The 27,193-nt window shown below is 42.3% G+C and overlaps 1 protein-coding gene across 4 annotated transcripts; it reads left to right on the top strand.

Moving 5' to 3' along the window:
* The first annotated feature begins 160 nt into the window (after window positions 1-160).
* On the top strand, window positions 161-25,486 carry mideasb (mitotic deacetylase associated SANT domain protein b). Of its 4 annotated transcripts, none has more exons than XM_063500005.1 (13): window positions 161-443; window positions 5,524-7,286; window positions 9,065-9,337; window positions 9,919-10,255; window positions 10,513-10,579; window positions 12,130-12,272; window positions 12,616-12,719; window positions 16,105-16,180; window positions 17,075-17,163; window positions 18,842-18,985; window positions 19,413-19,535; window positions 20,467-20,666; window positions 22,360-25,486. In XM_063500005.1, exons 2-13 carry the CDS (start codon window positions 5,814-5,816, stop codon window positions 22,592-22,594), a joined length of 3,264 nt encoding a protein of 1,087 aa, XP_063356075.1. In that variant the 5' UTR covers window positions 161-443; window positions 5,524-5,813; the 3' UTR covers window positions 22,595-25,486. The 4 variants fall into 4 exon arrangements, with proteins under 4 accessions (XP_063356075.1, XP_063356077.1, XP_063356074.1 ...); XM_063500007.1 differs by lacking the exon at window positions 161-443 and adding an exon at window positions 3,068-3,464 and having other exon boundaries at window positions 19,416-19,535; XM_063500004.1 differs by lacking the exon at window positions 161-443 and adding an exon at window positions 3,068-3,464.
* The last annotated feature ends 1,707 nt before the right edge of the window (window positions 25,487-27,193 follow it).

The raw sequence follows: 27,193 nt of genomic DNA, 5'->3' as shown, positions 1-27,193 counted from the left end.
TTGAGATACCTGAATGAAAGTGCGACATTATTCAACCGATGTTCCGGTGCAGCGGGGGTTTACTATCTTGCCTGTGATAAACTGTGATAAACTAGGTGCCGCTGAGCCGTTAAGACATAAACGGTACGCGGCCTCAACGGCCCCATTTTATTACAGTCGAGTTTATCAACACTGCAGCTAATTAACATTTTAGCAGTTCAGTCGGTCCGTTTGACATTTATATATTCACTGTTAATGTCCCGTTGCACCATCGACTGCTAGCTAAAACTGAATCAAAGTAGGACTGGGGAAGTGACGCCTAGTGAGGAAAAAAAAAGTTTGACGCTTAAATCAGTCGCTACCGTTACACTATTCTAGCATGCCGTCAGGATTAGGTGCAGCGGGGCGCTGTCGAAACAGCGAGATGATGAAGGCTTGTGTGCCATGGAAGGGCAGAGTTTAATGTAAGTACTGTTACTGCATAAGGGCTGTTTGTGCATGCTGTTAAGTATTTTGTTTATGAAGGCGAATGCTAAATGGGAAGCTATTAATGTGTCATTACTAGACAGCGAGCTTTGATCTAACCCCTGTTTTGTTTTTTATTTGTTTTTTTGTTTTGTTTTTCCTTTCAACCCACGTCCTTCTCACAAACGCGAGTTGTAAAAATCCCAGAAAGCCCCCAGACTACCATTCATACCAGCGATGTCACATTTATCTGAAAGGTCCCTCCTACGTAAACAGTGACACTTGTAAGTTAGGTTGGAATGTGGCGACGTGCTAAAACGTGACTTTATTAAGGAGAAGCATCGGTTTTGGGCAGTCGTTGCAAAAGCGTGTCAGCATTTACAGTGACATTTATGTGCACTGTTTAGAAACCTCTCCTGTTGTGTACATGATAGATTAGATTAGATGTACTGATTAAGAATGTGGGCTCTAAAATGTCAGCACACAGAGGGAAGATGCTTGTTTTCTTGTGATTTCAGGCTTTCCCTTTCTGCACTTTGTTCTTACTGTTTCCAGAAAATCCAGAATCCAGAAAATGAGCTGGATTCCTCAAACATTAAGGACTAACCCATTAATCAACCAAATGTTACAGCCATAAACTTTAAAGACTTATATTGGTGAGTCCTGTCATGTAATTTGAGATCCACAGAGAAGAAGGAGAGACTACAGGCCTGCACTGCCGTGATTTTGCCCAGTGTTGTAGTAGAAATTAAAGGATGCAGCCATAATTAATTTGATCCTTTACACATATGAAAAAAAGGCTATGCACTTTGGTGAAAAAACACCCACATTTCCTTTTGGTTTATCGAATTGTTTCAGTTCACTGAAGTCCAAAGTCAGCTGATATAGGCTTCAGACCCCCTGCAACTGTGATATGGTTCAGAAAAGGGGTGGATGGTTGACATGAATGTGTACATACATGTACAAAGAATAGTTCTGAATAGAGAACACCACAATACAGTTTCGCTAAAACTTAGCGCAAGCAGTCAGGGCTCTTTCACTTTTGTTTTTAAATAATACTCATAATAATAGTAATAATAATAATGTCATTGTCGTCATACACACACACCTGTTGTTGTCTTCTTTCTGTCTATTTGTCTCCATGATGAACTCCTCCTGTCAGCACCACTTGCCAGTATCACTATCTGTTGCACTTGTTCACTGCCCCATTCGGATGAGTGTTAAAATAAAAATCGATGCACAGATAGAGCTCTTCTTGGGAAAAGCACAGATTTGAGATGTGTCTACTTGTACAAAAGGAGTTCTTGTTTTTGCTTGTCACAAGAATAATAATCATAATAACATAATAATAACGATGCAGGTATAAAATATTCACTGGATACTTCTTCATTTGTGAGGTTCGGCAGGCCTTCCACTGGTGAGAGCAGCCTGGCTTCTTCATTTAGATCCAACCACAGTTTCAGATTATAAATCCACTGCAATTGTGAGGTGCTACTACAGCTATCCTCTTGTTAGCTTGCTGAATTGGTTGAGCAAAAGATGAAAACTTCCATTAGCTTCCTCCAAAGGGTGCCTGGGCTCGGTCTTAAGAGATCGGATGAGGATGAGCCACTATTTTTCCACATCAAAAGGGACCAGTTGAGGTGGTTTGGCATCCTAGGGGGATGTGGTGTTGCAGACATGTCCCACTAGGAGGAGGCCCCAGGGCAGACAAAGGACACACTGGAGAGACTGGAGAGATTACTCTAGGCTGGCTTGGGAATGCCTAGGTGTGCCCCTGGCAGTTGGAGGAGATGGAGGTGGTGGAGGCCCCTGGGCACTTGCGCAGAATGCCCATTGGATAATCAGGCCTAGCATACAGATAGTCAGCTGTTATATTAGTGCATTCCTTTAATTACACCTGTGTACTTCCTCTTATTAGTTATCTGTGAAACTGTCAATTTCTACTTAGAGTATATCTCATTTCTCAGTTCCACATTTATTTTCACAGTTTACTTATTTGGATAGCCATTTAAGCTGTTTTTCATTTAGAAATCCTTACATGCTCTGGCTCCAGTCTATGATTCAGTGTGGAGATTTTGTCCTTATCTGTATTTTGTCAGGAAATTGCATTTCGCAATGTTTCCTAAGGTAATGAAAATACCCCATTGAATTGAAGACAGTGTGATTCCTATGAAGTAGCATTTCATTGTTTCACATTATTATATGGAAAACTAAATCACACAACCCTTGTTATAAACACTTTCTGTGCCCCACACCCTCAAGGGCCTTTCTGCATTTGTCTCTAGAAACAATCTTCCGTCTGCTGTTTCCACGTGTAAACATTGCACATAGATTTCACAGAGAAAATATTCAATAGAAAGAAAACAAGAAGTGTGAATGTAGTGAAAGGAAAGTGAACGTCCTTCCCCTTCAGACCTTCGGTCCTCCCATGTGTGTTGGAATTTCCCGCATGGACTGAGAAGGATCTTGCTCCGTAAATTACGGCGCCTTGCATGTCAAAGGAAACCCCTTATTTGGGCAGGGAAGTGGGTGTGGCCAGCGCGCTGGTGGTGTTGGAGGGCTGGGTTGGTGGCTGGGTTAAGGGAGGGGGGAAATCACAAGACGAACAGAGACGCGCAGAGCAAATAGGCCGCATTGCCTGTGTGTGTGTTTTTAGTGCAATCATCGTGCAATAATGTGCAACAGACAGCGGCATCACTGCGCTCACGTTTCTCCAGATTAGCACCCCGTTTCCTATCGGGAAGGACTCTTGTTTACGCAGCGAGGTTGACCCGCGCACCCCTCCTCTCTCCCCTGTCTCTCCACAAATTTTCCCTCTTTGTAAGGGGAGGTGAAGGGAAGAAAAGTAGCAGTGAGTGAGGTCAGCAACATAGCATGAGTCAACCTCGGGGATATATGCAGTCATCATCGCCGGAGTGCATTGTGCGGGCCTGCTGCCGCTGCTGGCCGCACAGAGCTGCGAGTGTGCGATCCTGCGGGCTGAGCTGCAGTTAGTAGCAGCTTTCATGACAAACACAGTAAGTATCGGGGAACACGGGGCAGGAGCCACGCTGTCGATGACTGTGGCGTTGTTGATACGGTCGACACTGCGCGTTATTGTGGCCACAGCTTGCTGACAAAGTTTTGTTTACCTCGCCCGTGGCGGACTGGGCGGTCGACAGATCGGAGCTCCATGCGGGGCTTACCGCTCGCCCTGTGCGACGTGTATAACGTGCCAGTGAACGCGGATCGCAACGAAAATACATAGAAAGAAACGTGACGTATTAATTTTTTTGACAAGTTGAATCGATTAGCGTTGTCTGTTAGCCGTGCCACCACACTTTTTTCCTCTCTCGTCACGGGGAGCTGCATTGTTGCTTCGGTTTGTTGCAATGGGACATGGCATTAGTGAGTAGATAATCCGTTTTCTGCAACAAAGGGCTTCTCGTAAAACAGGCTGGAAACAGAAAGTGATGTGGAGGGAGTGGGTCCAGGGCAACACGTTGAGTGTTCTTGCGTTTTCTTTATTTGTGCAGGCCGCGTATTGTGTGTGTGTGTGTGTGTGTGTGTGTGTGTGTGAGCGCTAGTGCTGATTTTGAATTAGGAAATGGCGATGGATTAGGGCGGCTAATGGTGCTTGACATTTATTTTAAGCCATTTAACGTGTTAGTTTGTATATTGGGCTAAACCCCAGGCTTGTGTAAGGCTGCACTTGTGATGCGTCATGATGATCTCTCACCTCAGATGGTGCGGTTAATGCTCGGCATGGTCACCCTTAACCGTTTTTATGTAATTATTTATTTATTTATTTTAATCATCCTGCAAGAAACGTGCAGCTTTTCGTAGAGGATGTGTCAGAGTTTGACAACGTGTCTGCATGCATGTGTAGCAGCACATTGTGTTGCTACTGATGCAGAAACAGCTTCTTAGCCCACATAGTGTGGCTATTCACTTTACTCTGTCAGTGGTGTCTCGCAGAGAGTGCAGGATCTGAACAGCTGCAGCTTTCTATTTTAAGCAGTGTGTGTGTGTGTCTTACCAGGTCACCAGAGTAAAGGGTGACAATTGTCAGTCACTTCCTATGTTGCCAGAAAGGACCTTTGGCAAGGCCATCCTGTAAAGATTCTCGTGTTCATTTATGTAATCATCTTGCCAAATTGTTGGTGTGCAACACGAGCCGTGCAGCGATTACAAAGCTGTAATGCTTTTCTCTTGAAGTTGTTTAGTGCTGCACAAGGTTTATTTTGTTTTACACAGACAGAGGATTGATTTGAAATTTTAACAGGAGCAGCCAGGATGTTTTTGGCAAACTGGACTGTGTCAGAATCTGTTTTGAAACTTGGACATCAGATAATAGTTTAATAATGGGTTACCAGCAATTGTCAAGATCTTTCCATAAGCTAAAAAAAGCCTTCAAGGCCATTTTGACTTTTTCCTTGCTCCCCCCCTTTGCATAGATAGTTTCATACTGACTCATCTTTGCTCACTTTCAGTTGCCCTTCTTTTTCGAGTCTCCGGCCGTGGTTCAAAGGGCATGGGTTCCCTTCTTTTCCCTTTGATGAGTCACCGAGTTGTAAGAGAAAAAGAAAAAAAAAGTGGTTTCTATCACTTTCAGTCCGCCGTCTGTTACGCGGGAAAGGGAGCTTCCTTTTAGTCAAAGGTCACGTGTGCTGTTTGATAATGATGATAAAGCAGTGGCACAATGAACAATTATGCTTTTTTTCCCCACAGTGCTCGTTTTTGTTTCATTGCTGATTAAATGCAGCACAGTAATATCCTGTGTGACATTTCCAGGAACTATTGATTTGGCTGTCTCTCTCAACTACCTTATTTTGGTTCCAGTTTTCTACACACGTCTGGTTGTATACATGCTATCCTGCATGTAGGACATCATCCCTTTGTCACATGAGCTTTGTGAATAGGCGCCTCGCATGCTCTGTTCTCACACCCATGCTTTTCGGTCGAGGTCTATTGCTGAAAAAGCAAACAACAGGTTTTTAAATGATTGAGTCAGGGATGTTAATGAGACCCTCCAGTGGGGAGAGTCCCTTTAGACTGATAGCTCAGTGCTTGACATCTGTCTCATTTTCTCTACAGGGTGTTGTCCATGAATGAGAAAAACACACAAACGTCTTCATATCTGTTCACTCCCGGCTGACAACCTGTGATTAGGTCACAAAGAACTTCAGAGGGGATAGAAGATAACCTTGTTCGACCTGGCTCCTGCTTATTCTGACGTCAGTGTGATTTTACTGGTTTATTTTATTGTACATTCCCTATAAAAGGGTATACGTGTATATTCCCATCTTTGATTGCTGGATTGATACATTCAAGTGGAGTATTATCACTTTAGCTGACTGAAAATTTTTACCTGCCTCGGAATATTCATGCCCGTCATGAGCGTACCGGCGCAGCAGAAACCTAATGCCAAAAGAACAGGCAAACGAATCACATTTTTCAACGATCAAAGTGTAGCAATGAAGGAGACTTCTCAGCACCCAGATGGGTCCTACTATGTGGCGAGTGGTAATGTTTCAGAGCCTGGACAGAGTGAGGCTGCAAGTACTGTGACATCCAATCCAGAGGGCCCTCATATGTACCTCAGCTCTGTCATCTTCAGCCCAGATAAGGGCGACCACAGCAGGGGTCATTATCAGCAGACTGTACCCATGAAGTGGGCTCACCAGGAGCCCAATCAGCAGCAGTCGAGAGCTGCACCTTGGACCACCATGCCTCACTGGGGGCAGAACTTTCCAAGTTATATTGGAGGAGTAACTGACTCAAGGACCCAGAATGTATTTGTGAAGTCAATGCAAGAGACCCCTGGCTTGCAGCCACATCAACAACCCCCTAACAGAGCTGCAGACAAACCTGCAGTGGAAGTGTTCAGGGATGTAGGCAAGTCTCGGGGGATGGAGTGGGAGCAACAGCAGCAGCAGCAGCCGCAAGTTTTTCAGGACACCTTAAAATCAGGGGTGATCAACACCCAGCAGCAGAGTACATCCCACCCAGGAGGAAGCTCAGTCCTGCAGTCCTTCCAGTTGGCCTTTGGTCAGCCCAAGCAGCACCTGCCCGCCTACTACCAGACGTTCCAAGGTAACAAGACAACTCTACCTAACCCTCCAAACTACGCGGCACAGAATGCAAAATCCCAACATCATTTACAACAGCTGCAGAAGCAAGAACAAATACAACGGCAACATCTAATCCAGCAACAAATGCAGCAGCAACAAATCCTTCAGCACCAACAACATGTGCAGCAACAGCTACAGCAGCAGCAACAAATACAGCATGAGCAGCAGCAACAAAAGATGCAACAGCAGCAGCAACAGCTCCAAATTCAGCAAATGCAGCATCAGCAGTTGCAACAACAAAACCCCCATGTGCTTGACTATTACCCTGGTGTGCAAAATGCAAACCCTCACGCTCACCCCCAGCCCGTTGTGGTACACTCCTACGAGTCCTCTGGTCCAGCGCCGCCAAAGATCCAGGAACCAATCATCCAGGACATCACACCAGAACCACAGCAGCCATCAGACCCGCTGCAGCCCCCTCTGCAGTCTGAGCCCCTGACTCAGTCGCAGCCTCAGATGCAGCCTCAATCCCAAACGCAGCTTCGCAGATCTCGACGGCTCTCCAAGGAGGGCGGCGCGCCTTCGGACAATCCCTTCCTGCCTGTCCCCTTGGAGCAGTCAGCACCAGTGCTTCAGGGACCGCAGAACGGGTCACGAGACATCCAGGCAGCCCCGACAGGTGTCATCCAAAGCACACGCAGGAAACGCAGGGTTTCCCAGGAGGTCAACCTGGAGATGCTTGCTCAGAAGGCCTCAGAAAGGGAGTCTCCACCATCACATCTTAAGGTAAATGCATAATTTCATTTGGAAACTGGCAATGCAGCTATTTTTTTCCCCCTTGCCTTTTATGTGCCTTTCTGTTTTCCATGTTGTTTTGCCCACTCATCTGCTTCTCAGCTGTTTTCTATCAAGCATAAGGACGGCAGAAACAAGTATTGATATAAAAGGACAGAATGTTCTGAATCCGAGTGATTGCACTGCTGTTTAAATCTAAACTTGTCGCTACAAGCTGGAAGCCTTAATTGCAAATATTTCGGTGAGAGCTGGAAGTCTAGGTTTCTAGCGTTATCCCAGGGTATAATTGCATTGGGATTTTTACTCCCAGAGCAAGAGTGGGAACTGGGACAAATGCCCCTGCCAGGAAAACTGTGCCAAAAGTTGTGTTGTTTGTGATTAACGTGTTGCTGGAAGAGATGCTGAATGTAATCAGAGCCCAGTGAAGTGTACGCCGCAAAAGTAAACTGCTCAGCTCTGCCCTTTGGGGAAAATCTGCAGCTGAGACAAAACTTTACATAGCAAATATTAAATTGGGGTAAAATGTGCTCTAGGAAAGCCTCCATGTATGACTTCACACCTCTCACAGGATTTGTTAAATGTACAAACCTGATATTATACCCTGACTGTACCATGCAAAGTCATACAATTATCTGTGTTTATGTGCTGAATGTCTTTATTGTGCAACAAATGCTGTTGCTAAACAGTGCTGAGTCAGTACGTCTATAGTTAAGCATGGCTTTGGCCTGAATTTCCCTCACAGTTAGCTGCTTGTACAGGCAGTGTGTTTAGTTACATGCTTGCACACCCTCCCCTTCAAAGCAGAGAAACTCCAGCCTGCCCTCCCCCCTTTATCTATACAGGGAGGGGTGCAGGCAGGGTTGTCCTGCCTGCAGTGCTCAGCAGAATATCTCTCCACCACTCTGGTGGAAGGGCTGGAGTTTTCCACCAGCAATAATGAGAGCTGCTCCAGCTTAGCCACAGTGCTGCATGCCTTTCTAACCATGAAGATGCAGTGTGCAGAGACGGCATGCATCTGCCTTCAGCTGTCCTATAATGTGGTCGTTTAAATGGCTTTGAAGTTGTTCCTCAGTTGATCGCGGCACAGAGGCTGCTCAGGCCCACTCATTATGGTTTGTCAAAGGAAAAAAACTGTGAAGAATGCCTTTGGGGGTTGTTCCGTCGAAGTGCATGTTAAATATGTCACTAAAGTGCTGCAACTAGCAGTAAAATACGATAGTGAAAGGGCTGAGAGTGAGACATTATTATATTTCAAATTCTGACATTTGAAATTTTTCTTGCCACAGCAGTTCACTTTTTCTTGTGCTTTTTTTTTTTTCAATGTGATTGGTGCCTGCATCTGTTTGAGTATTGATTTAATTGTTGTTTAGTGTTGTTTTGTGGGATTCCAGTTTATTGTACTGATTAGAGTTCGGCAGCCTGTTCAGCTGAATTAACACCCATCCTGTTAATCAGATCTATTTACTGGGGTGTGCTAAGCTGGAAAACAAAGCTACTCTTCCTTGGAGTTGGTAGGCAGTGGCATTGTTTACAGATGTTGTTTATAGGCAATTGATTTAATTAGTTGTCCTTTTTGCTTGTTGCTTCTGGTGAGTCTTTAGTGGTCACAGTGTTGTTGTTTGAGGAGTCAGATTAGCTTTTTTTAAAAAATACTATCGAGTAGGCAGTAGAACTAATTTAGTGTGGGTATAATTTTTTGATATGTCATATGCTTTAAAAGAAAACCATTTATAAAGAGCATTGCAATAACGAATTTTCATCTCTATTAGGAGCCACACAGGCCATGGAGTCCCACAGAACAAGAGATTATGAACCCTAAGCGACCTCGAGACGACAACCTTGTTCCACTTGTCATTCCCGTGTCTGTTCCAGTCCGGAGGCAGGAACCCTCGTCTCCCGAGAGTGACGAAGCAAGTCTGGCAACCAACTGGCCTCACAGGTCTTCAAACTCCCAGGATCTCGGGCGCGCAGACCACAAGCCCTCGGTCATCGTCACCCGAAGACGCTCACTGAGGAACTCCTTGTCAGACAGTGCTGAGCAGGTGGATACACATGAAATTCTTGCTGCTTTTGCTTTTTCTACACTTAAAACACACTTTTATACGCAGAACTCATTCACCAAAATCTCAGAGGGAAGTTGCATGGGAGTTTCTATGCAGTTAGGGAGAATAGACTGGAGTCCCACCTTTTATATACATTTGGTTTGTTTTTTTGTTTTTTCTGTTTAATTCCAACTATAAATCCTTGAATTTATTCCACATTGTCCCACCCATGAACACATTCTCCCTTCCCCCAGCCATGCTTCATGCGTTCCCTGCCCCCATATTCGTCCTGTACCCTTTTCTCCCTTTCTCTCATTTATTTGGATGGAGGGGGGATAGCTGGTGAGCTCTTTGCCGTGTCCCAGATCAGGCAGATTAGCAGGGTTTAGCACTGCCATACTGTACATTATGTACCTAAGATTTGAGGGTTGGGGTCCCTGTTCTCTCTCTCTCTCTTTTGAGGCTTTTACAGTCACTAAACCAGCTTTGTGTATAATTTTTTTTTGCATATTTTTAATTTGAGACACAAAAACTTCTGCTATAACCTCACCTCTTAAAATAAAATTTTCCTTCCTTCCCAGAACGATGGCGCAGAGGGTGAAAAAGACGACGATGGCAAAAAGTCCAAACGCCGTCCACGCCCTGAGCCTCTCTTCATCCCGCCACCTAAACCTTTATTCATCGCCCCGCCCGTCTACTCCAGCATTACACCCTACCAAAGCCACCTACGTTCCCCCGTACGCCTCGCCGACAATTCTATCACCATGCCCCCCTATACACCACCGCCGATCCTCAGCCCTGTTCGTGAAGGCACCGGCCTGTACTTCTCTACTTTCCTGTCATCTGCTTTGGCCAGTGGCCCAGGCCTGCCCCCTCCCGCTACACCCAAGTCAGCCACACGCAGCCTATTGCGATCTAGTAAGTAAAAAAGGAAGTTTATAAAACTTGATTGAATGAATTTCCAGTTTAGATGTCCTGTGGATCAAAGTTTTGTGCACTTGTAATAAGCACCTTGCTGTAGTTCCCCATAAATAACTGAATGTAAGACCAGGTACAATTTTTTTTTTTTTAAATATATTAGAATTTTGACGGACTGCATGTTAGTGTACTCCTGTGCTTTGTCTTTGTTGTTGCTGGAGTGAGTTTGTTATGTGTGTGTTTTGCTGCCCCCTTAGACAGCTGCGACATCACACCACCAGTTTTGTCTGCTATGAGCGAGGCCACTCCGGTCAGCAATGAGCCGTGAGTATTTCTCCTGTACGATCAGTTTAGAGGTTAAGTGCTATTTTGAAAGGAATTATATTGCTACAATGAATTATTCAAAGCATAACAGTGAATTGAATTATGAAACGTCTTGAAGGAGAACATAGACTTCTTGAAATTCTAATCCCGTCTTTTAATGCAGCCTCCCCCTTCACCACAGTTACCACTGAATTCTTTTGCTCTGTCATCCACAGCTAACATTATTACCAGAAGTTGTCTCTTTGAATCAACTATGTGGCCCAATGTCGCACTAGAACATCTCGTTTTTTAAGTTGTACATGAAACCTGGTTTCAGTGTGATATGCAAATGTTATTTAAAGTTTTGGCAGAGTTGGAAAGTGATTAGAATGGGCACATGTAGCCGTTACTGATAGTAAAGCGGGGCTACCTGTTTTGCTTTAAGGATGCTCACTGGTTGCACTTACTGTGTTATAAATACAAAGAAACAATATTATACAATCTAATTTAATCAAAAACTAAAAAAAGGCCTGCTGTTGGAAAAGAAATGCCTAGAATGAGTAATAGATTGTGAGGGTTGTATACGGTAAGATCCTAGATGGAAAGACCCTGAATCCAGGGTGAGAATGGCATACACTACAGCTGCTAGTGAAAACTACTCCATAGAACGTTATGCATTTACTGAATGTAAATGTATAGAATGGCCACTCCAGAAAACAAGTGAAAGTAGATGCTGTAATGAAAATGTAAAGAATTGCAACCTTAAATGCATTTCTAGATAAAGTCAGCAGTTACTCCATGAATAAACAAAGCCACTGATAGCTGGGTGTGTATGAAAATCCATTTTTTGTAGTTGCATCAACGACGAGTTGCAGTTTATGGGGGTGCATTGTGCAAGCTGTTGCTTCCCTGATGCCAGCTGCTCAGATGTTAGGCAGGGACGAGCTAGGGAGGCTTCCCATAAATCATGTTTTCAGCTGGATCTGGTGTGCTTTCAAACACAGAACAGCCTTTGCAGGTCAAGTTTTAGCAGCCCACTTTCTCTGGGGGAGGCTGCCAGTATACACACACACTCAGCTGGGTACACTGCAGTTTCTCTGGAAATGCAAGGGAGGGAGGGGATATCCTAGCGCTATCTGTTGACAGCATAATTTTCACAACTTTCACACTGAGATATCTGGTTTGCATTGATATGTAAGCTTTTACAAAACTGTATCTGATTCACATTTATTTTTGCATGGTTTTGTTCTTTTTCTTGCTAAATCCAGACCATCAGTTCAGCTGGGTTAACAGTACAAGAGCTGCAATGTTCAGAGCCGGAGCGCCTCAGCAATTTTTCTGTGACCTTTTAAAGAATATAACAGACGAGCAAAGAAAATAAAAACGTTCTCAGAAACAACACGAGCTTTACTGTAAAGCGCAACTTGATACTGATACTCATAAAGCAAATGCTGTCTTCGCTAAAATATTTAAGAGTGAATAAATGCCTCGTGAATGCAGAAAGAGTCGATGAATTTTAAATAGATCAAACACCTCCTGCCTTGTTTTTAAAACTGATGTCCTGTTCCCAGACGCATAAATATTGGCTCACGGTACCAGGCGGAAGTACCAGAGCTGAGGCAGCGATCTGCTGTCGAGCAGGATCATCATCGTGCAGAACTGGTCTGGGTTCCCCTGTGCGAACTGGAAGGAAAACCTGACCTTGAGGAGAAAGGTGAGTCACTGCCTGAGAGTTTTTGAGAATATGAAGTGAAACCGAAAGCTTATATAATGGCACGCAGATGGTGGTGCAGTGAAAAGTTTGATAAATGAAAGTGGCCTTAAAGAAAAAAACGGCTCTTCATAAGAATTTCAATTAATAGTATATAAATGTTGCAATATTGCGGAATTCATTTAACAGCTGGAGTATGTAATTTTGTTGAGTCCTGGATGATAAAAACATACCAGAACACTGAAACCAACCATATTTTGTCTCCATGTATTGCATATCTTAATAATACATTGTTTTATTGTCATCACTGTATGCAAAATCATTTTTTTCTCTCTTGCTTTTGCAGTGGAAAACCTCATGCACTTGGCCTGCTCCAGCGTTTTATGTGGAGGAGGCACCAACCAGGAGTTAGCCCACCATTGTCTGTACGAGTGCAAAGGGGACATAATGGTGAGTTCAACAGAACAATCCATACTGAGTGCAACAGGGATTACCATGAATAATAAAAACATAACTGGGAGCTGTACTTCACTGTGGTCGGACTCGAGCCAGGTTTTCTTCTAGCCCACTCACACTTTACACCAACCTGTTTACCTCTTAAAGACTGTTTTCACTTACAGATCACAGATAAAGTCCACACAGATTATATTGTGTTACAGTATAGTAACATTCGGTAGAAATTGTTAAATGGTAATATTTCATATTTGAGACAAAGGCATCATGCATAGTTCTTATATGCTCATTTATTGTTTCTGTGCTCCATGTAACAGAATGAATGTTTTATATTTGTCACAGCACAAAAGCAGACAAGAATGCACTAATAAATTACTAAAATTTAAAAAACTAGAATATTTGGCAATTTTGCTTGAGATTTTATTTTAAACCTCATGTGAACAATTCTGTCTGCTTGTTCAGTGTAGGAGAAAAAAGGCAGAGGAATGAAGAAAAAAATCAGTATTTGTACTGATGTGTCCTTGTCAAAATAATTAAATCCTGCCTGCAGAAAACATGTCAAGCTGTATCTTCGGTACCCTGAAAATAGACCAGCACCATTTCAAAAATGCACTGCAAAAATCTTGAGCCACCCAATCTTTCATTATACCTTTCTAGGAAAATGGGAAATGGGTGCAGTGATTTATTGCAACATGTGCAAACATGCATGGAAGTACAGATATATAATACACAGGCTTTATACAGTTCTAATGCTTTATTCTTCAACATAGCCTGAATTCTCTTGGGTAAGCTTTCTTGTAATTTCTTCGGGAATTGCTGACAAGGCTTCTTGAAGGACATTCAAAGCTCTTCTTTGGATGTTGTTCTATTCTCAGTCAAGATGATCCCCTCTGGGGAGGCCAATTCATTACTGATAGGATTGCATGGTCTTTTTTTCTTTCTTTTTTTTAACTACATATGCATTTATGGAACTGAGAGTGTGTTTGGGATCATTTTAATGCTGAAAAATGAAGCAGTTATCATCAGATCGTGTTGTATGGTAAAACTGATTTGGATTTCAAGATTGGATTTAGCACTTTATAGGACCTACTGCCACTGATTTTCAGTCCAGTTCATCGTGTAATTTGGAATACCTCAGACTTTTCTTCCCGTTTCCCTTCCTGAAGAATGGCAGATATTAATCTTCTGTAGGCTGTTGGCCTGCCACTTCTTCTTGTTGTGCTCAATATGTCCAGTTTCCTCGAAATTTTTAAAGACACACTGCACATCATGCTGAGATATACCAAGTTGTTGGATAATAAATCATTGGGAATCACTGTGTTGGTAGAAAAATACTCTACTTTTCATAGATAGAAATGAGTGCTGCCTTGAGATTTATGCAGTACACTACTGTATATTGTAGAATACTGACTGCCTGCTTATACATGTTAGGTTTAGTGATGAGTGCCCTTACATGTGCTGAGCATGTTTTTAATGTAGTCATTCAGTGCCTTTAGCACTTGGTGAGTAGTGAAAGGAAGTGAGTGATCAGTAGAATTTCACTTTACTCTGTTCTGAAACCCCGGTGGCCTGAGATGACGGAGATAGTAAAACCGTTTGGCCGTTTAGTCAGAAGCAGACTGATCCTCCTGTATCGAGGCACAAAGAGGTACACGTGCTGCTGGGGGCTGTAGAGCTGAAACACTTATTTAATCAGTTGATAAACATAAAATGGTTAAGGGAGATTTTAAAAGAAATATGCCACATTTTTGATAGCTCTCATGCTCGTATTCGGTGCTATCTGCCTTTTTTCTTTGTCATATGTGGTAGTGAACATATCTTTAGTGGTTGATGAAATTGTTGGCTGCATTCCCAGGTGATTAGTGTTATGTTTTGAGTGTGCTTTCTTGCATTGTTTCACACGTTGGTCTCAGAGAAAAAGACAGCACGGCCAGTAAAATGTACTGTGGCTGTCAGTCACGTTGGCAGGTTCACACATTCTTCTTGGCGTTACTCGCAAGAGAAAGCGCCTTAAATGCAACATGTGACATAAATGTTTATGACCTTGCCATCACTCAGCGTGGCGTTCCTGAGAAATCTGCCTGGACAGATGGGTGTTCCACTACACTGCAGCTATGATGCATCCTGTGTCTCATACTTACTGCAGACCACTAGTTGCATCTGAGCACATCAACAGATCGATCTAGTGAAGATTTCAGTGCTGATACTGTAACATGTAAGCAACCGACTGAAACGCAACTTTCACAGCTGTGTTCAACAGCAGAATAATAAAACATTTACATAAAACACACCAAACCTCAGTGTGTGTGAGAAATAATAGACTCTGCGCTTGTTGTAATGAGGTCAAAGAGTGGTTGCTGTTAAATGTTGAGGAGGCAGCATCTCTAGTGGCTCTTACCCACCATTTCAACCCCATTAAACTCCCAGCAACTGAACATCCAGTGACTTTTTCATATATATATATTTTATTATTGTGTGATTAAATGTACTATTATTTGAATTAAATAAAAGGTGGGAGGGTTGGAGCAACATCTGTAATAGGATGCTGGAATATTTAAAAAAATGGTCAGAATTGGAAATAGAAAAGATTGATGGCAATGATAATAATTTATTGTTGTATACAACTTTAAAAACAATGCTAAATGTCAGTCACTGTTTCTTCTATCTGTCACACTTGATATGGGCTTAGTGTAAAGACAATGTAAAGAGGATGTAACTGATGATGGTATGGTAATTATGTATGATACTCATCAGCAGAGGAAGACTCTTTGCATTGCGCATTACGTTGCACTTCATTACAGTGACTTTAATGCAGATCTTAAATCAATACTTCCATTACTGAAGCAGAAGTTGTCTTGCAGCGTAGTAGTAGAGCTGTCAGAGTGCTTTATGATGCTGCTGGTTAAGATTTCAAGCCCTAGCGACGAGCAGTGGTCCAACGTTGTCAAGGAAACCACGAGGGGAGGGGGAGGGGGCTGTCATAGCGCCCACTCTCTGCAGCGGGCCGGCTCGAGCTGCCGCCTTCCAGCATTCACGCACAGTCAGTTTCTCCTTTAAGAGCACAAAGTTAATTGTTATTTTGACAATGGCAGCGAGCGCGCACAATTATGATATAAAGCCCTCAGATACCTGGCATTTTCAGGGAAAGTGAGAGCAGTGGTTATCTCAGTCCCTAGTTACCTGTGAGAAACTGATTCACGCTTTGGCTCAGAGTGTTTTACGGATCTATAAAAGCACAATTGGAGCGCCTAATAGAGCAAGAGTTGGCTTTGTGTAGCAGGAGGGACTGGCTGTATAAAGGCTCGTAACAATCACTGCTGTGCAGCTGCTGTGCCGTGTTTATTCACTTTCAAACACTAATGGTATGTTATTTGTTTTTCAGGCTGCTCTGTCCATGCTGATGCTGAGGAATCCAATTTTCCCAAAGTCTCATCATTTGTCCAACTACCATTACTCAGGTAAATTAAGCTTTTTTTTTTTTCTTTCAAATAACCTTAGATTTTAAAAAAGGGTATTTGAGATTTTTTGTAAAGTTGGAAAAAAATACTGGATTCACTATCAAAAAGTTGACTTTCAAGCCTTTTTCTGTACTAAACATATCCAAGTTGTTTGGTTTCGGTCTGCAGTGATATTAAGTTTATAACGTGGGGTTTTTAGACTGACTGCACAAAGCAAGTTGCTATACGGTAAGATTATCAGATTAGATTCAATTCAAATTAAATTGCACCGTATTTATGCACCATCCTTGTTTTTGTGACCCTGTCAAGTAAAAGTCATATCCATTATTGCTATTTCTGTTATACTCCAACCAGCTGGTACTTGAAGAAACTCAAAAAAAATTCTTATAAATCATTGAGAATTCTGATTTCACCCAAGATGAACCCCATGTGTGCATATTTTGGCTTTTCATTTCATTCTTTAGACCATTTTTTTTAGCCCCAGTTTTTGTGCTTTCATCATTAAAACAGTGATTGACTTTGAGCCCTCTGCCTTGCCTCAAAGCAGCAGCAGCTGCAGTAGTGAGAGTGTGGCCGTGGTGGGGTAGTCGGTGACTGTGGAGGATTGTCAGAGTCAATGTGATGAGGGAAGTAGGAGAATTGGGTGGGGGGGTGGGGGGTTGGAGAGGCTTGCAGCATGTGGTTAATCCCAAGCAGGAGACAGGGGAGCCTTTGTTTATCCAGTAGTGTGTGTGTTGAGAGTGGGGGTGGAAGCGAACTTGACGAGGCTCCACACACACCCTTTATATGGAAACAGATAGTTTTGGAGTGTTTTAAACTAACAACTGCATTTCTTTTCTTTCTACCTCTCTTCCTCCTCCTCCTCCTCTGTCTTTCTGTGACTCCTCTCTACAGGATCAGACAGTTGGACAGCAGCTGAGAGACGCCAGTTTAACAAAGGCATCGCTGCATACAAGAAAGACTTCTTCATGGTGCAGAAGCAGGTATGTGTCCTTTCAAACACAAGGAGAGGGAAGTCCAGACTACAGTGATGGAAGAACAAGGCCATCTAGTAGCTGTCGATCACTTTCTACTATGATCACTGTAGACATGATATTTTTCTTCCTTTGAGTCGCTTCATAGAAGTATTTCCTTTTGGTTTGATGTTTTTTTTTTTTTTTTTTTTTTTTGGTGTCTCATAGTCAACAGGTTTTTCTCAAAAGTGCAAAATGATACAATTTTGTTGTCTGAACCATTTCAGAGATCAAGGAGGTTCTCTTTCAAAATTAAAATTTCAGTGTCACTGAGGTCCTGAGGATTTTGTACATGACGTTTACTTGTCTGCCATATTGGACCTATGATAACCATAGTAACAGTGTAGGGTCAGTTAATAAGGCCCTAGTTACACAGGCCTAGAGGCTGGTTCATAACCATCTGGCAACCAGGGATCATGAGGGGACAAAAATGTATATTCTCCAACTGTGCCTTTGGTCACGAGCAGATTGCTGTGGTCAGCCTACATGCAGACTCGCCAGCTACTTTCTGAATGGTAGTGAAACTGTGAAAAGTGCAGCATGAACTCGAAACTTAGGCCATGTGCTTTCAAAGCAAATTTGATCATTTTCCAGTTTATTGCACACTTTTCCAAGTTTTATTACCGCTCTGAAAGTAGTTGGAGTTTGTTTGCAGAGAAGTTTGTCTCTACAACTTCAGGTAACTGCGAATATCTGCTAGTGACCAAAAGAATCCTAAAGATGTTTTGTGTAACACCCTATTTGTGATCACCCAACAACTGCCAGCAATCCCTTGCCAACCATTTGGGAATACCCATTTTTCCCCAGAAGATGTTGCATCACATCCAATATGGTGGATGTGATACAACCCCTGTAACGTTACTTTAACTATCATTGGCTTGCGTCAAGACGGAAACACAGTCCCTTTAAGAGAGGGTGATGTGGCATCATTTGTCATTCAGGTTATTGCTTTACTAAAATTGCCTCTCTTTAGCCAGTGAACCCGAGAAAGCTAATACTGGGCACTAGCATGGCTCATGCCTTTACTATAGACTGAGGCTGGAGAGCTCCTTACCTGCCACTCTGCACCAAGGACATCAGCTAGCTGATTAAGCTAACTGAATTAAGTACAAAATGATCATCAAAAAGCCTAGTTGGACAAGTGGTAGCCACAATGTTAGCTGGGTTATTTTAGCTTCATTAGCCAAATCAAATTTAAACTTCTGAATTAGATTTAGTGCTGACATTGTCTTTTTTATTGTCATTATCATTGTCTATCATTGTGATGGGCGTTTGTCATTATTGACAACATAGTTCACTGACTACTAAAGAAAAAAAAGAGAGGTGGAGGAAATGGCAGATGAATCAATATTGAAATGAATCATTCCAGCTGAATTTGCAACAAGGTTTTTCAAGGCAATCAGATATAATTAAGCTGAAGTTGAAATGCCATGATTTATAAAAAGGAAAAGACCCACACACACCACAGAGTGTGTTTTTATTTTTTTTAATTTTTTTTTTAAGCTCTGAACTCTTGTTTTCAGAAATAAGTCATTTGGGTGCGATCGCTTGTTTTAGCAGCTCTGAAATGCTCATACATGTAGAGCAACTCTATAAAAAAGAGAAATGTTTAAAATTCACTAATAAAGAGCGCGGTTGCGGTTCACAGGTATCCACAAAGACGGTGGCCCAGTGTGTGGAGTTTTACTACACCTATAAGAAGCGTGTGAAGACTGGCCGCAATGGTACACTAACCTACGGTGAGACAGAGCCTTTGGAAAGCAAGACCACAGAAGAGGAGATGGACCACAAGGTCAGTCTTAAACCATGTTTCACATTAGCGCTGCAGAAAATAGCGGATAAAAGGATGTCTGTTTAATAAATGCAGATATCCTCACTGATCGTTGTTGAACTGAACTATGTAAAAGTCTGTAGCTGTCTGCAACTGTGGTTCATGGTGTCTATAGTAACCTTACACACTGATAATAGAAGGTAGAGCATGTTTAAAAAAAAAGTACTGCAGAAACTGCAGGCTGGTTGGGTTTTATGGTAGCTGAATAGTGCTGCATGCATATATCTATAAATATATAGATATATGCATGTTTGCTATAATTGTATTTAAGTAGCCACAGTGTGAATTAGGTCATGTACAAAATAGCTCTCAAAATGAATTGTATACTAGTAGATGTAAGTTTCCCTCAGAGATGTGTGTCTTACAATCAATGTTCTTCTTGGACCAGCAGGGCTCTCACAGACTGGAGCCACAGCGGGAGGAGGACAGCAGGAAATGGGAAGGGTCAGCTGACAGGAAACCGGATGTCTGCCCTACCAGGACGTCTCATGCGCTGCCGTCCACAGAGAATGTACGTGTGCAATTAGAAGAGCTGCATGAATTAATGATGGTGTGAATATATTAAATGAAAACATGTATAGCTGAGCAGCGAGCGCAGAAGTCTCTCCTTTCAGTGTTTTCTCCTCTTTGTCCTCATATATGAGATAAAATGAGTAAAACAGTATTTTAAATATAATACAACCCCAAAATATGAAGGTTGGTGCTCTAGTTTGGTTGCACTGAATTTCTATCATTACTGTGGTTATTATACTCATTATACTTATCGCATACAGTGTATTATTTAGTAGTATAATGTCCGTGCTTTTTTACAAAATAATTTTTCACAGTAGAAATAATGTAATTATGTAATTTATTTTAATCATTCTAAAATCATTCTAAAAGATATTGTAAAGCGAGTATATGGACTGATTTATATTGAACATATAAGTTCGATATAATTTAATTTAAAGCAAAGAGAAACTGCAGGAGAGTTTGGGAAGATAAGATTAGATTTTATGGAAAAATGTTTTGCGGCAAACTGATTCCTGCTTTAGAAATGTATCAGTTGAAGATTTGTCCTTTTGAACCTGGCCTGAGTTGCTGGTTGGCTGTTGATTTTGCTGCCCCCCGCTGGGGTTTTGGAGAAGAAAACTCAAGTCCTCCCCTCAGCTCTCTGCTCTGCATTGTGCAACTCCATAGTCTTTGTTGGGAAACGGTGACTCAACAAGAAACTTTTCTCCTTTCTTTCTTTTTCATTTTTTTAAATGTTAAAGATGAATTCAGGCTGTGCGTATGTTGCAGTTTCATTGTATCCTCATTTATGCATCCACATGCATACCGTTGTGAAGCTATTCTATATAAAAGCTGCTCGTAAACTGGCTTCAGCTGCACTAAGCAGGTATGTTAAAGGTGTTTTGGAGCTTTCATGTTAACAGCACGTCTTTCTTTTATTGGGTGTGCAGCCTGGGACCGTTCTGATTATGAAAGGCCAGGACGACGCGGGGAGGGAGCAGTCGCTGTCCCGGGTTATTCACCCACCTCATCCGCCACCTCCCAGCTCCAAACAGCGCTACGAAAGCAACGCCCGCAAGACGACTCCTTCGACAGGCAACAAAGGCCCAGCTGGTCAGGAGGGGGAATTTCCCTGCAAGAAATGTGGCAGGTCAGTGATCAGAAATGTGGCATCAGTCACCGCTGTTGTGTCGGAGAGGCTGGGGTGAGTCTGTTTGCTTATGCAAAGATGACAGCAGCGCTCATTCGAGTTGCGTAAGTAGTCTTAGACAGGACAAGATGGGAAAAATAAAAATTCTGCTGGAAATATTTGTACTTCTTTTGCCCACTTGGAATATGAATGGTAAATAGAGGGAAGTGTCTCTCTGAAAGAATCAAACCGTCCTGTCATGCTTTGGTAAAATAACAACTCGTCCTCTGGCAACACCGGCCATGTTATTGCCAACTGTGTCCTAGCAACCGAAACACAGACTAGATACGGCACATCACACCTCCTGTCAGTGCAGCTCTACCCAATGACTTGAAGAGCACTACGCCTGCTCTTCACACCAGCTCAGTGTCCTCATTATAGACTATCCTCCACCACAGATATCCAGCTAGGTGATTCACAGCTTTGAAATGTTTTATCGCAGATCTGCTGTTGTGTCACATGACGTGAGATTTATTGTGGAGCTAAAATGATCGAATTTTAGTACATCCTCTTTGGAGTTGTAATGTTTTCTTCATAATTTTATGAGAAAGCACAAAGAAGTAGTGAAAATCATTGTTGTTTAGAAGCTTGTGTTCGTGTATGCTAGCGAACTTTGACCTCAGTCTTTACAGAGAGACAGATTCTTTGCTGTCTGGAAGTACTGAGCTTAGAGTAAATGTGTGAGAACCCTTTATATGAGTTGTTGAATAATATACAGTATTTCAATAAAACTTGAATAAAAAAGGCTTTATGAGGTGGTTCTCAGAGCGTATAATCTAATTTTCATTTTGTGCTCTTTAAAATAATAAAATAATTCCCCCCGGCTGAACCCTTTTACTTATAATGATGTCTTTTTGCTTAGTGGGCTTTTAACATTTTCTCTACACCATAATTCATAAAGTTATATATTCAAATTCTGCATATTCAGTCTTAAGCGGTTTGTTTTGCCGTGACCATGTCAGGCAAACAGCAGGTGAAATGGGTTCCACCTTTTTTCAAACAGCCTTGTTTTCTTTGCATGTCTTTCCCTTTGCATTGGTACCCGATAGTTTTTGTTTGTTTGTTTTAATATACTGAAATTAAGTTGTCAATGACATGGCTGAGGAAATTCCAATGTGTCACTGACTGTTTCAAAAATAAACTCTAGAGAGCCACAGTTTTATATCTAACAAGTCAGACCTAGTGATGAGGAAAGAGGTTTATCTGTCTCTGGCAACACATTATTAGTTGTTTTGATAATAGTGATGTTGGAGGCTGATGTCTTACACGTCCCCTGTGTGTGCTCAGCCACCTCCATTTGTCATGTTGCAAACAGACGCACATAGCCAGGATGTAGCTGGTGTCCAGTGTCCGTCCAGTACCAGCTATTTTTTTTTTTTTTTTTTTTTTTTTGGATGCTTAAAAGCAGCTTTGTGTTCCTGACCTCCAGACTTACAAACTGAGCTTAACTGAGCCTGCTTAACAAACACAAACAGCACTGCTTTCCTCTTCATAGCAAGAGTAGCAGATTGCATATTTATAGAGCCGTGCATATTAAATGAGGCGATTGCAGAGTTGCATTTTAGCTGCTTGTAAAGCATGAAGGCATTAATATAACCACTCTGAGCAATGAAAGCAAAATGCATCTTTGACCTGCTTTTCCCTAACCCTGCAGGATTTTCTACAAGGTGAAGAGCCGCAGCGCTCACATGAAGAGCCACGCCGAGCAAGAGAAGAAGGCTGCGGCTCTGCGGCAGAAGGAGGCTGAGGAGCGGGCGGCGGCTAAAGCAGCCGAGGCCGCTGCCATCCTGGCTGCGCGGCAGCAGAATGGGACGCGACAGGTGGGCGGCGACAGCACCAATGATGACTCTTCTGACGCAGAGGACGAGGACGACGATGACTGGCAGTAAATGGGAAGACCGTATACACCGACTGTAACGGTAGCGAGGTTTGATTACTGGACAGGAGAAGGACAGTTGAAAAGAAATAAAGAAACCCCCCCTGTGAAGTTTCTGTAAATTTTTGTGGAACAAGAAGACTTCTGTTGCTTGGCACATTCAGGGACAGATGAGCTCCCGTGTCCTCATTTAACTGTGAACGCGTGGACTGAGTGAGAGTGTTTTATTCGTGTTGGAACAACGTGCTTTCCAAAACTCACCAACTCCCCTTTACTCTGCTTGAAAAGCTTTTCAAGTGTTACCTCTCTTGGTCACAGGGCTCGGTCAAATCAAAGCCATGCCGCTTCTTCCGGCGCTGTCCTTTTTCTCCACTCCCAGCCGCGGCCTTCCTCGCCAGTTTGAAACTCGCCCTGCATCATTTTGACAGGTGTGGAACTCGTCAGACCCCCTTTTGTTTTGTTTTTTTCTACTTCGCGTCTTACGATGAGCCACAGCACCCGCTTAAAAGCTGCATCTCGACCGTCCAGCATCGGGTGAAGTTTTGAAGACATTAAAATCGGACAGCTGGGGGAGCGTTGAAGCGAACGGAGGCTCGTGCTGTTAGGTTCTCCGCTCCGGGACGGACAGATGGATGGATGGCATGTGCAAACTGTTGCCTCTGTGTCGCCGCTCTCCTGGACACAAAGCTGCCAAAAGCTTTGTCAGACGCATGTGCGCCAAATGGGTTCTCTGTGTTCATTGGGCTTTTGTTCTGTGAACCCCCCTCCACCTACTCCACCTTCAGCCCCGTCACCTTTTATAGCTCCCGGTTAGTTCCTCACTGTTGATGCCTTGGATGTTATGCTTTTTATCTCAAAATGACAATCAATTTTACACTGTTGTTTTTTTTTTTTTTATTGATATGTATACAGGTGACGTTACTTTTTTCTTTTTTGCCTGTGTAGCTGTATACGGTTATTGTTGTTGTTTTTTTGTGAATATTCCTGTTTATGATTATTATTAATATTATTATTATTAATATTATATTCTGGTATTGGCTGCAGTTTAATTAAGCGCTTTTTCCCATCTTTGTCCAGAGCTTTTTTTCTTCTTCTTTTTTTTATTTAAACAAAAAAACTCAAATAATGCTACTTGCTGCCTGTTTATAACTGTGAGATTTCTTTTGGAAACATGAAATGAAGAAAAGGCAGAGATGTATGTGCAATAGAACAAGTTGACCCCCTGTTACCTGAGTGTTCAAGCCCACCCGCCCCCTCCCACCTTCTCCTTCATGCTTACAACCAGATGCCTCACTGGCACCACTGTAACTGATGGGAAGCATTGACTCAGACTGTTGAAACTGCAGGTCTCTACAGATGCACACATTGAAGCAGAAAACGGCAATGACCAACTCGAGACAGTTCAATTAAATTTGTCTCGATAATAGTGGAAATTTTTGCTTGTACAATCTGGCTCAAGCAAACTAAAATTGTCGTTATCCTGTGTAAGTAAATTATTTATTTCCATCAACAAATGGGTGAAGCAGCAGAAACTTTGCTCACTGCTAACTGAACCAATATTGTAGGCCTTTAGCACATACTTTCTACCTCAGTATGCTTTTTCTACTTCCATCTAATTACCGACTGAATACAAAAGGAAATTTCTTCTTTGTGGCTGATTCAGACTAAAATGTCATGTTTTGTAGGTTTTTAGAGGCAGTTCTTTGCTCCGTCTGTCTCACAGATTCTTAAATCTGGCTCTTTTATTATTTTTTTTTCTTGCACATGCCCTCTAGCTAAACCTGTCAGCCACAGCTCACTATTTAAGCTCTCCACAAACTGTTGATGATGGTAAATAATTTACTGGCAAAAGCTGAAACACAGGCATTAAGAGAGATGGAAGCTCGAACTTTACAGGGTTTTATCGCTGTCATGCAAATTCCCCTCGAGTGTTTGCTCCTAAGTTTACTATAAACACTTCACACAGACTGTTTACTATAAAACATACAGATAGGGACAAAGGGAGGGACCATTCTCTACTTCAGTACCTGATTTTTTTTTTTCTTTGCAGGCAAATGTAGGTGCCGTTATTCAACTTGTGTTCTTGCACTTGGTTGCTGATATTCGGTGTTTCTAAATTGAAGCATGATGCGACAGAAGAAAAGAATAGTGTCTCTCTTTAGTCAGCATGGAAAAGTGTCTCAGTCTGCATTTAGATTGTTGTGGCACCAACACGCTCCAATGAGAGCTTGGCTGTGGGGAGGGGGTCGTCAGCAGCAGCAGCTAAAGGACAGCGTGACCCAGCTTACAAATGCATTTGATAATTAAATGGAAACGTGTGCAAAAGAAATAAATAAATTAAAGTGCACGTTAATGGTATAGCTGTGATAAGGATAACAGTGTGGCTGATCAAAGGCTGATATCGAAATCTTTTTAACCCTACACCGTGCATCTGTGGTCGCCTATTTTCTGTTTACTTTATTGCTGATACGAGGCGCCGAATCGGACCACGGAGACGGTGTGTTTTGATCTGTCTATCGCTGCATATCTGTGTTAAGCCCTTCAGCCCAGAGCCAGCTTCTGTTGCCATGGCAACAAATGGGTTAAAGGGTTATTTTCCTTTAAAGGACAAACCACAGTGGGGGAGCTCGGGGGGGGGAGCGGGGAGAAAAGGCTCCAATTACCGGTTAGTCCACAAGTTAAACCTGGGTCTATGCACAGACTGTTCACGTACGAGTGTGTGTGTGTGTGTTTGTGTATGTGTGTGGCAGGGGGGCACCATGTTAAAAGAGCGCGTGTCTGTGTGTGTCTGACTGCTGATAGGTAAGATATTTAACTGTACACCAGTTAGTGCGGAGAAAAGAAATTGCAGACTGTTCACATGTTTGATATGTTAATTTATATTTCTTTTTATTTGGGTTCATGCCGGGGGAAGGGGGGGGGTGGGGGGGGAGGAGGAGGATGTTGCAACAGAAAAAAGATGTTCCCGCTTCTTAAAAGCAGACTTGTGGGTGAAGTCGAGGCCACGAGCTTTCCTTGTTTCTTCTGGCCGGTTAAGGGAATTTTGAGGGGACAAAAGGTTTATTTAGCTAAAGATTAGAAATCTATATAAGAATGGAATTCTATGTTTGCATACTTTCTATGCTATTTTCATATGAGGTTCACACTAATGATGAAAACGGAAAGGAATCTCAAGTGCTTTTTACTACAGTGTAACTTATTTGTTTTGATTTGATTTTTACCACCTGTGTTTTTAGTAATGATTTAAGAAGCACTGTATATTAAAGTTTTAAAATATTCTGCAGGACTTTCTGAGTCACTTTTTTCACCCCCCACGATCACTACACCAAACCAGACCTGATAAAGTTCTAATAGTGACAGTTGCTGTTGTTTGCATTACTTCACAGCCAACACACAAGGGGGCAGCATTGCTGCAGCGGTTCATGCAGGTAGAAGGAAAAGAGGAGGAAGCTGTTCTGTGCCCAGAGCCAGGCTGTTCTGTGATGGCTTAATCACATCTGATTGGCTTATGTAATATATTAACCATATAGCTGTATGCTATTTGGTATCATAAATATGGGACATGACAGCAAGTCAGTGCAGCAATTTATTCCAACATGTTTAAATATTCATGGAAATGCAGTAAATCAGACAAAAACAGTTTGTTCATATTTGGTATGACCGTCTTTCTTCTTCGACACGGTTCGATCTCTTAAAGATCTCCATATATAAGAGAAACCAAAAGTTTCTCATTTGGGTTCATCGCTCCTCAGTCCTGTTTCTGCTGGTTTCCAGTATAGTTATGGTGTAATTTAGACAATAACTGTACTGCCTACAGCCTTTCCTCTGTTCCTTAAAAAATGGTTTCTTGACCACCACCCTTCCACTGAGACCATTTCTGCTGAGGACTTCAACGAACAGTAGATCAATCAGCTGCATCTCTCAGGTCTTTGCTGGATTTATTCCCATTTCTTTGGGATATAGCTTTCAGAGACTATCCATCTGTTCTAGTCTTTTAGTCTAGTCCAGTTTCCTAATATCTATCTAGCTATGTATCTATATATATGTAGATGAATACATAGATAGATAAACATTACATCATCCTCATTGTGAGGTTATGCTCTTAAAGGTAAAGTTCCTGCTCTTATCGGTGAGATTAGAGTGAAAACAAAAGTGTGTAATACAAAACTTTCATTTTCATTATTGAGTTTATTTCTGAGAGAAAGTGTCAAAGGTTTCTCACTGCAGCTTAAAAAAAGAATCCCATATACAGTTGTTGCTATATTTAAACATCTTTCTCCCTAATACTGTGTTCTTTATACTTTTTATATCATGGCTGCTTAATGAACACAAAATCGCAGGTTAGAGCATGAAACTTGGAAAAACCTGAGCCTTTGTAACAATGATGCTTGGGTCTATATGGCTGTGACTGTGTAGGATGTTTAAGAGATAACTGTATGATCTGACAGTGGAGATAAAGTGATGAGGGGAACTGAATACTCCCACTAGCAGCAGGGCAATCTGGGAAAGGCAAACAAGAACAGCATGCTGTTCAGATGTGTCCTCTCGTTCTCTTTTTGCTCATTCCAACCCGTGGGAGGAGAAGGCGGAGGAGGCGGAGGAGGAAGACAAA

Source organism: Pelmatolapia mariae, linkage group LG16_19, assembly GCF_036321145.2.
Source record: "Pelmatolapia mariae isolate MD_Pm_ZW linkage group LG16_19, Pm_UMD_F_2, whole genome shotgun sequence".
Classification (NCBI taxonomy): Eukaryota; Metazoa; Chordata; class Actinopteri; order Cichliformes; family Cichlidae; genus Pelmatolapia; species Pelmatolapia mariae.
This window is presented reverse-complemented; position numbering and strand designations above follow the sequence as displayed.

Coding starts and splice junctions, on each gene's coding strand:
- mideasb (XM_063500005.1), top strand. CDS start 5,814: ATGCCCGTCATGAGCGTACCGGCGCAGCAGAAACCTAATGCCAAAAGA. Junction 12,273..12,615: donor ACCTGACCTTGAGGAGAAAG/GTGAGTCACTGC, acceptor TTGCTTTTGCAG/TGGAAAACCTCATGCACTTG. Junction 19,536..20,466: donor CGCTGCCGTCCACAGAGAAT/GTACGTGTGCAA, acceptor TTGGGTGTGCAG/CCTGGGACCGTTCTGATTAT.